Source organism: Motacilla alba, chromosome 1A (assembly GCF_015832195.1).
Source record: "Motacilla alba alba isolate MOTALB_02 chromosome 1A, Motacilla_alba_V1.0_pri, whole genome shotgun sequence".
NCBI lineage: Eukaryota > Metazoa > Chordata > Aves > Passeriformes > Motacillidae > Motacilla > Motacilla alba.
In genome coordinates this window covers 40,518,857-40,535,722 of record NC_052031.1, presented here as the reverse complement: position 1 = coordinate 40,535,722, position 16,866 = coordinate 40,518,857, and the positions used below count along the sequence as shown (strand labels likewise).

Below are 16,866 nucleotides of genomic sequence, written 5' to 3'. Positions count from 1 at the left end.
GACAACTAAGCATGGTAACAGTGATAAAGGTAGCAAGTAGGACAAAATTAAACACTTGTAAACAGACCCATCTAATTCACTACCTTAAGAGAAAAGAAGTCAAATCTTTTGTAATTATTTAGAATGTGAATAACATACACATGGAAAACAAATGCTGAAATAAAAATAGAGCATATTGTACCAAGAGCCAAATTAGACTTGATTAAGTTAAAGTTGGAAACCATGTTAATATGATTATTCAGCTTTCAGGATTTAAGCTACAATTCCTGCATAGCACTGTACTATGTTGTGTGTATGAATTCATTCAACTACTACTAACTGCAGGTTTTGATCCACCTGTTTTCTCAAACTTAAAGAAACAAAACTCCAGGCCCTTATAATTTAATATCTGTCTAAACCAAACTTTGCTCTAAAGTCAACGATTCTAATCTCTTTCTTATCCTAATACATTTCCAGGCAAAAAACCCTAAGTAAAATTCATACGCCAACAAGAACTTCAGTAACAATACATAAAGAAATATTTCTGAATGTAATTTATGTTCACATAAATACGTACTCCAATTCAGCAGCCTTTTTTTTCAGTTGAATATTTTCTTCAATTTGAACTTGACAAAGTTCCAGAAAACTTCCCAATTCTGATGCTTTGACTTTTTCAGTTGTGGGTAAAGCATGATGGGTTAAGATTTCACCATCAAGCAACTGTAAACTAGGAAGGACCTCCAATATGGAAGACCTTAGGAAAAAAAAAATTAATTAGATTTTTGAAAAAATCCTTATACTAAACCACCCATTTTGTTGATAAAAATCATATAACAAATACAGAACATGAAGATAGTCCTCTAAATGTTTGCACGTACTTGTCCTTCTTTCATATGTTAACACATAAACTAAGAATTTATACCTAAACTAAAGAATAATATAGAGAATAAAACACAGAACATAGCAAGACTTCTTAATACTTCATTGGTATAATGAACATTGATGAAATACTAAAACCAGGGAAGTCAATGGCACCAGTCTCATATCACTAGAGCTAGAATTTTACCTACACAAACCTTATTGGGAAAATTTGACACATTCAAGGTGCATAGGCACCTGCAATTCATTTGACTAGTAGGCAACACAGCAAACTAAGTCATAAGATTAAGATACAGTCTCATTTTGTCGACACATCACAAAACTTAAATTTTAAAACTGCACAAAATACCAAACCTTGCTAATTCTACTCCCTTTATCATTCACATATTACCGCATATTCTGACATGATATTCTGTATGCCTGACAGGAAAATAAAAATACTGAAATTGGGTCAGGGAAAGGAATGAGAGCAAAGATGAAATTTCCTTGCTAAAAAAATAAAAATGACAGCTGTGGCCTCTGATGTAACAAAAAATATGTATGAGAAACTTACCTAACCAAAAAAAAAAAAAAAAAAAGTATCATCAGTGAGGTTTCATTTATGTTACTGAGAGATGTAAGCTGGTACTGCAATCTTGTTTCACGTATTTCTTGAACCAGACCAAAGCTGTTGAAAGTCTGAAGACTGCAAAATTATATAAACTCTCAATATTTTCCTTAACTCAGTTTTAAGTAACATGAACTCTTGAAAGAATACTAATTTTACGCTGTAAATTCCCCTATTAGTGAAAAAGATAATACTCTTTTCAAAATTTTGGAACTCTCTGGCTATTCCCTGTGAAGGTAAAGGATTACTACTGAGCTCAGACAGCATACAATAAGTTTAAAATCTGAGAAAGTAGAAGTTTAAAAACAGAGAAAGTTATAATATTACAAATAACAGAATAGAACATCTGTTTTTGCAAATAGAAAACTTTCCTCCTCTACTGCCCATTAAGGAAGGCGAAGACCATCTCAAGAACGTCTGGAATAAAATTATGGGTTTAGATCAACAGTTCCTGAACACATAGAGAGAAATTACCAAAGCTGATGTTGAATAGCAATACACCAAAACAGTGACATATCAAAGTTTATCAGTGATGGAAGTTTTGTCTCTTAGAGCTGAGGGATCTCAACACTCATTTTTCCAGCTGGGTTTCTCCTGGTGAAGGGCTGAGTCAATATTTCATTCAGTGAAAACTTCCTGGTGAATATTCTGTCACTTAAGAGTCTTTTAATCATTACAGAATTGAAACATATTCCCCTAGGAGTGCTCAGACTGATCTCAGGGTTTAATTTTTAGAAAGAGATTTCTTACTACTTCACTGTTGTTGGTGTTATCGCTGGCTGGACATGAAAGTATGAAACCGATTGGGAAATTTTACAACTAATTCCTTTGTTGGTATCAAGGGGTTATGTAAAGTTCACTGGAACATATTGTCTGAAGTTACAGGCAATGCTGTATTCAGCAAATCCATATTTCATAGTATCTCATATTTTAAATCCTTTAGACAAATTAATCTCTTGTCTAATCATAAAAGCTCTATTGGTTTAAGCAACCTAAAGTGTCAGTTCTCATAGCTAAATTGAAATTCAGGGAGCTTCTCCCTCTAGGTTACAAGTGAAATAACACTTAGTTTTATAAAAGAGTGGGAATTTAAACAACAGAAATGAAAATTTAAAACATTGTCCCAGTCACAGAATTTTATGAATGAAATTACCTGCAGGAACAATAAAGTGCAAATAAGTCTGTTCATTAAAAAATCAAACAAACCAACCTAGAATGTACTTGCACAGCTACCTTTTAAACTACTCAAGCACTTCTAAATAAAAGTTTGAAGTGGTTGAGTTTTTTCTTTTGATTAGTAATCATACGTTTTTACAAAAAATCTTCAAATGGAAGATATAAATGTAAGGGTGGTTTTGGTTTTTTAGGTTTTAGTGTGGCCAGCAGGACTAGGGCAGTGATCATACCATTGCACTTGGGACTAGTGAGGCCACACCTCAAGTATTATATCTAACATGCAAAAAAATTATACAAAAAAACCTATTCATTTGCAATTTTACTCCTATGGTTTACAAAACTATATAACTACTCATTTCAGGAATCATGGTAACTGTATACGATTTTATATGTCAAGTTTCTTTTCTACCCTACTCATTTTTTATATAGAGACATATCATAATCTCTAGGAGTAGCTCTTTAACTTTTCAGATCATGATTCCAGGCAATAATGAAGGGCAAATGACAGCATTACTATTACATCTATTTCATAATTATAAGGGCTATACATTTTTGATGTAGAGATAAGAAATTAGATGAAGCATAAAAAAGGCTAATTTTCAACTACTAAGGAAAAATCAAACATTCATCCTGACTTTTTCTTCTAACAGACACTACTCCTTCACTAGCTATGCATAATGGGAACCTGCCACAGCAGCGAGACTGTACAGACCATATGTGGGAGTGCTTCTACTGTTTAATTAAGATACATACAACAATCTGTTGTCTGATTTTTATTTTTTGATTTAGCAAATTAAAGTATTTTTTTACCTCCAGTTCTTTTCTTGGAGAAAAGGATTCCCACTCAATGACAACTCCTTTAGTTTATGGCAGCCACTAAACCATGTAGGGACATCTTTGAGATCTGTAGTATAGCAGAAAGAAACATAAATGTGTCTGAATGCAGAATCATCTTATTTCCCATAAATTCTTACATGCAAGTAAAATGTACCAACATCATGCAGTCCTAAAAGCAAGACTGGTATCTATACAGTATAGTTTTAATTATTACCTGTAACATTCATGTTTTGAAAATATTTGTATATTTTCCACATAAATGTGTCTTATAAATACAGGGAACAGTTGCATTCAAATAAGTTTATAATTCAACTAAGAAGTACTTATTTTAATGGGTTTCTTTTTTTTTTTTAAGACAACTCACCTGATAAGCAGTTATTTTTGATATCTAGCTTTTCCAAAAATACAAATGAATTTAAAGGCACGAGGTCAGTTAATCTAAGAACAAAACAGAAAAGATATTTTAAAAATTAAATTTAAACAGCAGTTCATAAACAAAAAGGCACGAGAATCTTTTGCACATATGACAATTTACTTATTTATACAGGAAAATGCCCATTTATCTATCCAAGGTGCTAGGACTAACTACTGAAATTTTAACCCAAAAATATTTCATAGTTTTCTCAGTACCTCAGTTTTTAATACTTTCTCATAAATGTTTTTTTTTTTTTTATCTGATAAATATTTCATTCTGTTCCCTGCATCTAGTGCTGAAGATCTGAAGTCTTATAAAATTTACACAACACAGCTAGCTTTTCTTTAGGCACCATAACTAGAACGGTACTAATAGAAGGTCCTGATTCTGGAGAAAAAATAAAATTTACTTGGCTTCTTTCCTCATTGCTCAAACTTCTTCTCAGGTTGTTTCTCTCCTCCAATCAGCACATTGCTTCTTAGATCCTAAAACTAGCATAACTGTTGTCATGGATGTCTTTTTCAACAGGTCAAGGATGCACTATCCTGTAATACATTTTTAGTGCTTCCTCTGTCTTACTACTTCTGTCAGATTGTGTCAAATAGGTTCTGATTACTGAGACAGTTATGGAATTGGCTATGGAATTGCTCTTCTTGCATTATCAGAGCAATTATTCAGAGCAATAATGCAGCAAAGCAGTACTGCAGGCGGGACAATATTCTTGTTTGCAGTACTGAAGAGTAAATGTAAAGAAACGGAGCTAACATTCATCTATACAAAGGGATTTGGACTGTAAGATGTGTGCTATTGCTACTACTAAAGGATTAAGGCTTAGTGTTATTTCTTCGCTTACAAACTTTCATTGATGAAAGAATGAATGTTGAATGGCTTTTTCAGCTGCCAGGCTATTGCCAAATATTAACTTTCAGATTTAAGTTTATCTTAGTTTATGTTGAAGATGAAAGAGGCAGGAAAAGGTAAAAATCAAGATGCAAAGAATACTAGTTATCAACTACAGCGTTTAAGCACATGGTACACCAGCTATACATTTTTTAAAGAAATACACATTTAGGTAACATGTTTCATCCCTGTAATGGCAAGGCCCTAGCATAACGGGAGAATGGTAACAGAAATGGCACTGTATGTGGTCAGTTTTGACTGATAATTTTCACTGAAAGTAGTATTTTCTGAGGGTGTAGTGCCTTTGAAAGTTATAAATCAGAATTCTTTTTGTCTGAAATATGACCCTACAAAAAAATGAAATGTACTCAAAATTATTGAGGGACAAAAATGCGTCTTTGCTGCTGAAAAGTACAACTATGTTGTGTTTCCAGCACAGGCTTTACAACTGAAAGGCAGAGCTGAATTTTACTCTGGTGCACTAATTATTAACTAAATGTTGCTTATAGATGGTTTAATTTCATTGAAAATACAACCAATTTCAAAACAGAACAAAAAAATAGTTTCCACATTCAGCTGAGAAGTATTTCTATACGACAACATAACATTTTAAGAGTAAATTCAGAGAAACAGACACAAAGACAACTGAGTACATGCCACTGTACTTCCATTTCTTTCTCAAACTACATTCTAATGTTGTCCTGGTTCTAACCCTCATTAGTTCTATTTCCTTCATTGTAGGGAAGCTTTCCATGGAATCAAACAACTATGAACAAGTATTGGCTCTATAAAGCATTAAGCCTTATATGTAGATCTGTATATACATATGTAATACAAATACATATGTAATACAAATGTAATACAAATTTCAGCATTTTAGTTTCTCATCATCAGTCAATAATACAAAAGTATATTTAATATTTGTAGCAAACATCATCATAGATATTACTGGCTAACAGTATGGCTGCAAAAACCAGAAATTCATGACTAGATTCATATACTCAGAAAACAAATGCATAATGGACAAAAGATAATGCAGGGTTTTTATTTATAATGAGTGCTCTGGATCTTTATCAGCATATGCTGTGGTGTATTAGAAATTGTCTATTGGACTGTCCTTGCCTGCTGTTGGCATTATGAGAGTTAAAACATTTCTCCGTCATTCTATAGCTTTTCCTTTACCGACATTCTTTGTTAATTTTTTTCCTAAGAAAATTCAAACCAGAAAGACAAAGGACATTACTGAAAACTTAATACTACTTGACCTTGTCACATTAGCCCTGGGCATAAGAGAGATATAAATTACAAAGAAGACACAAAAGTAAAAGATATTCACAAAAAAGCAAGCTATAGCTTCCTTCTTCTGTTCCCATTTAAGGCGCTAGCAGAATAGTCAGAGATAGAGTTTATGTAGTTTATATGGTTATATCACAAAACAAGGTTTAAGAATAGTTGCAAGAATGCGTCACAGAAAATAAAGACTGTGTTTCTGAACATGAATAGTAGTTGCTGCTCAAGATGGTCTAAATCCTGCTGTGCAACTGCTTTTCCCCAGAAAAATTAGCACTGATGTTAACGAGAGGTTAGCGGGAAGCAGGGCAAAATAACTAAAATAAATTTATCATAATCTAGATCTTTAGGTAAAGAACAGATTGCTTTTTCATTCCTTAAATTAAAGACAGTTCAGTTTGCAATAATCACCATATTCATAAGCAGCAAATATATAGAATACAGGAAATCTGTCAGGTAGCCACTTAGCTTCTTGAATACTCTAGTATAGAGTACTTCAAGTACATTATCCATGAAGCCACATACTTAGAGACAAATTATCACCAGCAAAGAATTACTGAAAATTATTTTAAAAAATCTAGAGTGGTAAGGATAGGATGGAGAAAACCACTATATATCGGCATAACTTTTTTCACGAATTACTTATGTCAACATCCAATGATATTTAGATTTGTTATGAAAATTCCGGAAAAGTGGTCAAATTTTCAAAACATCATGGCTTGCAAGGAACTCAACTCTCATATCTGAGAAATTCAGTTAAAAACACAGATACCACCTATATTTAAATTGAGAGAACAATGCATGCCAAGAAAGAACTTAACCAACTTTTTAGCATCTCTAATATAAGCTTTTTAGAAATAATATGCAACTAGCCGCAAAAACATGGGAGCAACACATTCACAGCAAATTTGATTTGGGCCAAAACATTTTCCCAAAATAAAAAGGAACTTTTGCAGATGACTACATTTTTGCAAATATTAAATTTTTATCTATCTCACTTAGGTTATCTTACTGAAAAGCAAGCGATAGCAAAAAAAAAAGAACTTTGTCTTACTAACACCACATTAAAACAGAAATGTTAGGAGAGATTTTGTCTCTTTAGAAGTTGAAAAAAAATGGTACCGGAACAGCATGTTTAGCGTCTCACTGTAAAACTTTAAAATCAAAAAGACATTAACTGGTAGGTTGCATAATTAAATGGGACTTCATGTAAATATAAATGCCACATGCACTCTGAACACATATTAAAAATATATTAATTTTACACGAGGACAAGGCTGTTTTCTCCTATACCTAAATCTTTATCCACATCAGAAGAAAAAAGAATATGTCCCTTTTTTAAACTAACTTGACAGTTGCATCCTCAGCTGGTATAAAATAGAGCATGGATCTTCATAGTCCTAAGTCTGCAGAAACCAAGTCAAGAGGATATTCACCATTGACTTTGGTCAATTGCATATTGATCAAGAATATGGTGTGTATATAGAAGCCACAATAAAACACTCAATAGAAGCAGCAGTGGTGAAATAGCTGTGTCTTTTTTCTATTTGAAGGAGTTAGTCACTACCTGTTTTAGTTTCTTCTTAGACTATGGGTTTAAAGCAATTTAAACCAAATAATTTTTGGAGTTTTACCTTTGACAATTTCTGGTTTATGATGCAGACAAAGCATCTCAGGAAAAAAAATGTCCTGTAAATTAATGTAAGAATTTTCTTTTCACAGTACTTCACTTTCAGAAAGAATACAGATTCATAGCATTATCATTATATTGGCTTCCTGCAATCAATAAAGAGGAAATGGCACTCAGTGCACACTTGGAAAAAATTCACAAAATAGCACTGGCTGTAGGATAAAAGTAAAGAAACAGCTTTTCTTTCAACAGCTTACTCCATTACATTCACTGTTTCTACAGAACATCGAGTCACTTATGCTATAGCACACACATATGGAGCTGCTTATAAGTGTACATAAAGTGAGTGTAACAGAGCAGGCTACTGAAATGCCTGGAATTTTGAGGCTTTTAATATGGATTTAAGGTTATCTTGTCGTGTTTGTCACAAAGATTTCACATAAGCTATAAATACATCATGGAAAGAAGGGAAATTGTTTGGGGGCAAGATGTATACTTATTTTCAGCACATCCAGTCTGTTGATGCAAAAATACATCATTCCTCACAGCCCAGCAAAAGGAACTCAGCAGACCAAACACTGCATCTCTGCTTGGCTACTGGAAAACCAGAGCAAGTACTACAATGGACTTTAAAAACTCTAAGATGATGGGATAGGCAAATGGCTTAAGGTACATCTATACGGCCAGTACAGCACAACCTAAATCCAGAGGCTGCATTTGAGCTATCCCTGAGACTGTGCTTGCAAGTCCCTAGCAAGCATGTGAGAACTTCAAGGAGTTTTGCAAACACTTTATTACACACAGGATAGCTACACTGGAGGAAGAAGAGGAAACTACAATCTAAAGCCATATTATCCACAAAGAAGCTAAACAGGACAAAGAAAAAAAATTGTTAAAAACAAGAATTAAATCAAGCAGTGTGATTCAAAACCTAACACCTAACAAATAATGCTCTTGCTTAATCACAGGCAGGAAGCACTTTCTCCAAACTCTAGAACAATTAATAAGGGAACAAAAAATCCCAAACCCTAGAAGCCTGATCAGGAACTTGAAGATTAGATTCTGTAGATACTTTATTTACATCCAAGAGTCTCCATGAATATTATTACTTCACTAGAGATGTTATGAAAACAATCTGAAAAGTTATATAAAAGTATAGGTTGTTTATACTTAAATAATATTCCATTTCCATTAAGGACATTGTTTATAATAACAAGACTCAGTCTTATACATCCTTTTTCCCACAGGCTCCCAGACACAATTGGCTGTGCTGAACTAAATATCACATAGGATGGAATTCTTCTGTTCAGATGTAGACACCTACACATGAGGTAGTAATTTTGATTTTTTTACTAGTCAATGAAGATGAACAGACACTTTTAGGATACGATTAGTCTCAAAGCAAGCAGCTAAAAATGGAAAATGAATTACCTTTTAAAAACATCTATTCACTAACAGGAGAGTGAAGTAAATAGTTGAGAGTGTATTTCTATATATGGTATGTAGTTTTCTGTTTGTTAAGCTGAAATCAGTCTTATTCAGAACAAAATTATCACAGTATAGAAAAATAATGGATATTAATTAAAAATTCATTTTCCTATTAAAATATTGAAAACTGTAAAAAATGTTTCATATCTTTTTTAGCAGAACTGAAATAGAGACAATGGGGAGGTGGCGAAAATAAGATTTTTAATCTAGGACATCTGGTTAGTCTACTTCTAAAGATGTATACATTATCTTAGAAAACAAACAGAAAACTAATTACAGAATACTTGAGTGCATGATCCAGTTTTATGCTGCTTGTCTTGATTCTTCTTTATTTTATACCTTTTAAATAGAACCATAAGAATGAAAAATTAAAGCAAATATACTTGTTTTGGAGGGTATTAACATATGTATGTAAAATAAAAAACCTTCTTATTTGGCCTTTCTAGCTCTAGTACTTGCCCTTAACTTAGCCTTCAAAGTCTGTTTTGAATAAGCTAGCTGTGAAATATGAAGTTTGACAGACATACTCTAGAAACAATTGCTAAAGAAAGAAAGAAACCCACCATGGTTTTAATAATGCCACAATGCTCAAGAATTATTTTCACATAATATCCAAGAGAAAAAAAATAATTTACATAGTTAATGCTGTTTCAAATTTTCTTCGATAGAGGTAGCCAATGTAACTACATGCCAACCACATATTTTTATTTTTAAAGAATATCCCAAAAAGATAGTGAAATTTCAACCATACTGAGAATTGTACTTTTCAGACAACTGTTATGTTAGTAAATTCCTCTGGATCAGTTCTGTAAGTGGAAGAATGTTTCGAACTTACCTATTTTGAGACAGCAAAAGAATCTGCAACAGAGGCAACCAATACAAAGAAAGCATTCTCATAGAAGAAATGCTATTGTCATCCAAATATAGTTCTCTTAAGAGAACATGATTTTCCAGTCTTGGAAGCTAAATAGAAACGAGATGGTTATTTCAGACTAATAAAAATTAGAGAAACAACAATGGAATGCTTACCAGATGCTTTTCATAAATCATTACTAAATACAAGAAAAACTGACATTTTGGATATATGTATCATTTCCTCATTATGTATGTACCAGTTGTCACACATAATCTCTACATATCAGGTGGTAAATACTTTTTAATGTCTTCTATCACCTGAATAGTCCTATACTGACCTGAAGAGTCAATAAAAAAGTTTAAAGAAGAAAAAAAAATTTCAAGAGCCCAGGAGTCATAGCCTTACTATTTTATTCATGCAGTAATTTGTTGCTTATTGACAATGCTTTTCATCTCTTGAATTCAAAGGAAAATAACTGTTATTAAATATGATTAAGCATACGTTTAGCAAACAACTTTGCTATTTTAAATGCTGCAGCACAAATTTCAAGTTTTGGAGAACCAACACACATTAAATAAGCATGATTATCATCAGGGTGATAATAATATTATCATTACATACACATAACAGTAAGTAGCAATTAATTAGATGTAATGGCAATTATATCATTATTACCAGCCTGATATAATTATCTTACTATTATTACAGGACCTATAAGTAATAATAATATTTTCTTACATTATAAACAAAATCAGAATCCTAACTAGAAAAAAAACTAGATGCTATAAATGAAGGAGGAACCATAATCACGGAGAGGCTAATTTTTCAAGGATTTGAGAGGAAGAAAACAATTAACTGCTAGCCATTTGTATCTTTGAAAAATCACCCTCTGATAAGGGGAAAAAAAATCTTACCTAAGAGCATAAAACATCCCACACCAATCAAAGAGCACACGCTCAGAATGCTGAAAAATATGACTGTTAGCAAAGACGTATGCACAACAGCTACTAAATTCAAAGCTTTTACCTCCTGGAGATTATTGCCTTGCAACTTCAGAACTTGAAGTAGGCCACAATTCTCAATGCCTTCAACTTGTGCAAGATAATTGAAAGAGCAGTCTAGGTGAATGATAGTAGGTACCTCACAAAGACCTTTTGTGCTGATTAACTGATTATGGTCCACAATTAATTGTTGAAGATTTTTTAGTGACCCCAGACCACCTGAAAATTCAAGATTTAAGACACGATGAAATAAAAATCTCTTGTCATTCAAGTACTAAGAAAACTCTGAATTTTCTGTACATTCTCTGACATAACAATTAATATTACTTCTGTGAAGGGTTTAAAATAAATTACTGTATTTTGACCCTATCGCATATACAGTGCATATGGTTCACAAACCTCTGATCTTGTTAATCAAGCAATAATAACAGTCCATAATCTCTTTGGTACTTCTGTTGGAAGAGAACATTCTCTTAGTGATAAACTGTACTTACTATGCTTTAACCACTTTACAACTGCTCTGAACTCTGTGAAATGCTAACAGCCCTCTTAAAATCTTCCATCAGAATGAAAACACTACGTTTAAAAGTAAATTTTTGTTATTTCAAGGTTTTTTTTTTTTTTTTAAGTTTATCAGCAAGGTTAGAAAAAACTGTATTAAAACTTAGGCCAGTATCATCAGTATTATTTAAATTAGTCTTGTTTAAGGAATTTTGGAAAAATAAATTTAACATCAAAATTTATAAAGAAAATTTAGCGCCTTTAAGAACAAAGCTATACTACTGTAGCCATTCCACTCTCACCAAATTTACTCCTGCCACCTCCATTAAAGAGCATGCAATCTCTACACACAAAAGAAATGCAAAGGAATTCCCATGAGCATCTGTTTCTTTCACAGAATGTAACTGAAATCATCCTTACAACAGCAAGAATTACATTGTCTTCCCATAGTCTTACACATGCAATGGCACTGATGCATCTAACTTGCTACAGGTCCAAGCAGCTTTTCTGTATCTCTGTAGTAAAAAATTCCTTTGAAGGGATACCCCTCACATAATATATCTAAAATAAGGAATTTCTGATTTTACATCTGTTTCATGTATTAGATAATTTAGTTAATTTAGGATTATTTGAGGGAACACTGTGTCTTATCTTTATCTCACCCATAATTTTACAAGTTTCCCAAAGGAATCTGAATGAATTGGATTCACAATAGTGAATATCTTTGTGACTGTCCTCTGAAAAAAACTATGGTTATATATTTTATTTCATAAAAAATTATGAAACCAGAGATCAGTTTGCACCATAGATTCCTGAGATTACAGAAGAGGACTTAAAAATGAAAACAAATGATAAGGAGAAAACTGAAGCAAAACACTAAATATCAAAACAGCAGTAAAATTTTTAAAAATTCCCAATATAGGCGTTCTGTTAATTTTAATTTTAAAATGGAAAACCTTTTGTGAAAAGAATGCAATTATCTGACATTAAAGTGATATCATCTCATATATTACACACATGTCTAATAATGGAACTTCAAAACTGTTATTTAGCAAATAAATATACAAATCTTTAATTATTTTGAAAAATTTCAAACATGCCAATGGCATAATACCCGGACTGCAAGATCCTGAGCTGTATTTTTCTTTCGTGCTTGGATAAAAATAAGAAAGCAACCAGCACCATCTAGTGGTCTCAGAAACACTTTCGCGTTTTTATGTGTTGGCTCCCAAGACTTCCTCATAAGAGCAGCTCTTAAATCTCAACTTTTCAGTTACCAGCTTAGCAGTACTGGAAACGTTAAAAGCACTCTATGAGCTCGGAGTGGGACCAAGAAAGACTGCACACACAATAAGAAAAGGCAAGAAGGTAAAACAGAATCTGGAAGTTTCCTTCTCTGCATACTGCGCAAAGCACCTTTTTTTGCTCTTCCTCACCTGGATGTCATTCAGAACATTCTGGAATTATCACATGCAGTCCAACAGAAAATACACAAGAGAGGATAAAGTAATACAAAAAAATGGTATTTTAGTGGTTCTTCTGTCCACATGCAAAATTAAATTTAAGCATGAAAGTTTTCTGCACATTTCCAGAACACATTGTATTTTTTACATACGATGCAACAAACAAAAGTTGCAGCAGCCATAGGAAAAGCATCCTGTTGTCAAATACATGGTTTCAGCAAGATTCAAGGAGAATCTTTATGGAAGTTCTCAGCAATTTGCAAAGTGCAGCTGAAGTCTGCTAGCTAGGGACTCTCAGCTATTGATGCAGTTCTGAAGTCACTTCTATATGTGACAAAGACAACTAACAATAGAATGAAAGCTGACAACGAACATAAAAAATAAAAAAAACCCAAACAAAACCAAAATAAAACCCTCAAACAACAAAACCAAAACTAAAAAGGTATCTGATGAAAAAAAAAATCCTCTCTGCATTGTCTTGAAAAGAGTATATTGAAAGCAGCATTTATGACCATCCATGGTTATGCATTGCTATTCCTCGAGCTGCCAGGATTTTACCCAGCACTCTATGGCAATACAGACACCCTCCAGAAGCATATTCGAAGATTTGAGTCAAAATGCTACTTTTCGGTACATGAAATTTTTTAAACCAAGCATTCATCCTCAAAAAACAAACATCTGCACTCAGCTTCGGTGTGTTACTGTCACAATTACTTAATTTGTGATCATGTATTCCTAAGGGAAAAAGCATAATTGAGACTATTTATCTTACTGCTATTTTTAAGGGTTTTTGGCAACTCTAATTTTTCCCCTACTGATGCTATATTTCAATGACAGGAGAAAAGAATAAAAAAGAGAAATCATAGTCTTCCAGAAATTTCCTAGAATAAATCATTAAAACTTAAATATTACAAACGTAAATAAGCTTTACTACAGAGTACTGGAGATTCCAAAATTGCTAAGGGACATCCTGCAAGATTTACAGATGGAAGTGATATGCTAACTTTTTGTAACCCACAAATCCATTTTTATGCATTCTGTGCAACTACTCAATATGAAATAAATCCTGTATTATGCATCTGTTTTAACCTAAAATCCTCAAAGCAATTCCAGAGAGGAAAAAAAACCCGCATTTGAAGATTACTTTTGTGAACATTTATTTACCCACTTAAATTCATTAGAGACTCAGTAACTGTAGCAGTGCACTGCACAAAAGAGAAAGTACCAGAGAATTTTAGTCCACTTGGCCTGTATGAAGTTACCACACTCCACACAGATGCCACATTCTTAAATGTCATCCACTGAAAAGATGTCATTCTTACAGTAATCTTGCAGATATTTTTATCAAATAAGATCAATCTGGATAAGAATCCTATCAAGCATATTTGCCACAACAATACACATGAAACTTTTTAACCATTTTATTTTATTGTTCCACATTACAGTACTGATATGCTTTTACAGTAAACATTGATTTCCCAGCACTTTTATTCTCATGTATTAAATATTTTCTTCATGAGTAATAACATTTACATATATTACTAAAAATATTGATAATATCTTCATCAAAGTCTCTACATCCATAGTTTTTTTTAAACTTTCCCATTTTCTGTTTGTTACACTCTTGCTATTTATCACGGAACTGTATTATCCATCTTCATAGTCTTATTTAACAGTGGGACTACTTCTTATTTACAAGTCTTATGTCAATTTGTTTCATCTATGAGCTTAATAATTGTTTTAAATTATTTTCCCATTGTCCAGCAGACTCAAGACAGACAACACAATTTCTGTATAACTGCTTACAGTGTCAGTCAGGAACACCCTGGAGTTCCCGGCAGTTGCACAGCTAGGCTTTGCTTTCATTATGTCTGTAAATAAGCTGAACTCAGCCTACTCTCATATTCCAGCTGACTTAGCGCAGATAATGTTAGTGGTCCTTTCAGAAAGATTTTAATTCTCTTTAGCTGACAATAGTTACATCACCTGCTAGATGGAATAAATGGCACACAAGTAGCTAAGCCATGCTTAAAGATGTGTGTTTTTTGCCAAGTCTGTCTCCTTGGGCTTAGCAGCTTGGCTCTAAATCCAAGGGGTTTATAATTCTGAATATAAACTGCATAAATATTGTTACACAAATTGGAGTAGTTTTCTTACCAATTCGAGTGATTCTATTGTAGGAAAGTTCAAGATTTTGGAGATTTTTGCATCCATCTAATCCACAAACTGATGAAAGATGGTTCTTATTCAGAATGAGAATACAGAGATTTTCCAGGTTGGCACAGTCAATTACCTGAATGTTGTTCTCCTGCAATAAAAGAAAATAAGAATATTAACTAGCATCTGAAGTGAAGTAGCAGAACTAAGTAAAATATAGCAGATTGCCTTCATTGCTTACTTTTATCCTAAATCTTAACTAGGAGTAAGGGCATCTTTCTTTTTCCATTGGGAAAATAATGTGAGTTCTAGAAACAACCTTTTCTGTCCTGCTGAAATAGAGCAAGAATGTATCTTGAACTTCATCATTTGGGAAAATGCCCAAAGTTGAAACAAAAAGAGCATAAAGAAGAAATTAAGAACAGAGCAGTCTCTTCCATAAACATTTCCCTGCTTCCCAAAACCCTGGAAGACTGAACTAAAAACTGCATAGAAACATCATATTTACTAGATGCTAATGAAGACACCTATAATTTTGCTGGAATCCTATTTACTAATAGCAAAAGTCTGCATTTAGAGGTACTTTGGTCACAAACATTAACACTTTTCTAAGCTAATATTCTTCCTCCAAGGGATCCTGCTTTTTAAACATCCTCTTCCCCAGGCCATTTTAGTAATGCTTCCTCAGTTTCTCTTTCACTCTTTGCTGTGCTTGATCTTTTCATCTGGAAAATGGTGTTGTTAAAACACGTTGAATTAAAAATGTGAACAAAGTTGTTTCATGTAAATTGCCAAGTTCTGGAACAAAGATGCATAACAGAGAAAAAGTTCTCTTTAGTCATTAAACAGGGCCATGTAAGATGCTGCGCAGTAGCGAATATCTAACATTAGGCCTCTAGTATAACTCACTATATGTACTATTTCTTGAGCATATATGTTACTAATTTTAATTAATATTCAAGGTGTATGTTGCAAAGAACTCTTCCTTCTACCTATTCTTGCTCAAGCTGAGTACCTGCTATGGTGAACAGCATCTGCCCACTCATCAATCAGAGACTGCGGAAACAAAGATCTATACTAATGCTAACCTTAGCCTGCTAATTTCTTAGTATAGGTTGAATCATTTGCAGCATGTAGTTTTTTATTATTTGCACTGTGAATCTGCTTGTATAACTTTGTTCACATTTGGGAGTATTTTGTTGCTATTCTTATGCTCTTAAGGCTAAAAGTTACATATTCAGTTGGACAACTGAACAATCAACCAAAACTGGCAGTTCTCCCCATGTTATAACAAAGAATCAAATATGCTTGGTACCTCCACATTGATATACTTCAGGTCTTTGCAGCTACTTAGTCCTTCCAGTGCAACCAGTCCACAGCGCCTCAGAGTCAAAACTTGAAGGTTTGAACACTCAGATAAGGTTGAGAGGCTACAAGCTGGCAAATCTTCGAGCGTAAGTGTTGTGATCTACATGCATTTATTGATAAATAAAATTAACATTTTGGTAATTGAATATTCATTCCACAGTATCATATTTTCTTTAGGATGAAAAAGAGAACAAAACTACAATCCACCAATGCTTTATAAAATGCAAGCAATTAATGGTAATCTTTTCATATAGAAAAGAATGGCAATGATAGGTTTGATCTGTCCAATGGGAGAATCTAGCATGAAAACAATAGTCAC

General features: G+C 33.1%; 1 protein-coding gene across 5 annotated transcripts in view; it reads right to left on the bottom strand.

Moving 5' to 3' along the window:
- LRRIQ1 (leucine rich repeats and IQ motif containing 1) overlaps positions 1-16,866 on the bottom strand; it is a 101,766-nt gene that overhangs the window by 75,654 nt on the left and 9,246 nt on the right. For all 5 annotated transcript variants that reach the window (XM_038155412.1, XM_038155414.1, XM_038155413.1 and 2 more), the window contains exons 9-15: positions 16,495-16,647; positions 15,180-15,330; positions 11,084-11,277; positions 10,037-10,164; positions 3,843-3,916; positions 3,452-3,545; positions 557-733 (exon numbers count right to left, since the gene is read on the bottom strand). In XM_038155412.1, the coding sequence (XP_038011340.1) occupies positions 557-733; positions 3,452-3,545; positions 3,843-3,916; positions 10,037-10,164; positions 11,084-11,277; positions 15,180-15,330; positions 16,495-16,647 (971 nt within the window). The remainder of the gene's footprint in view (positions 1-556; positions 734-3,451; positions 3,546-3,842; positions 3,917-10,036; positions 10,165-11,083; positions 11,278-15,179; positions 15,331-16,494; positions 16,648-16,866) is intronic.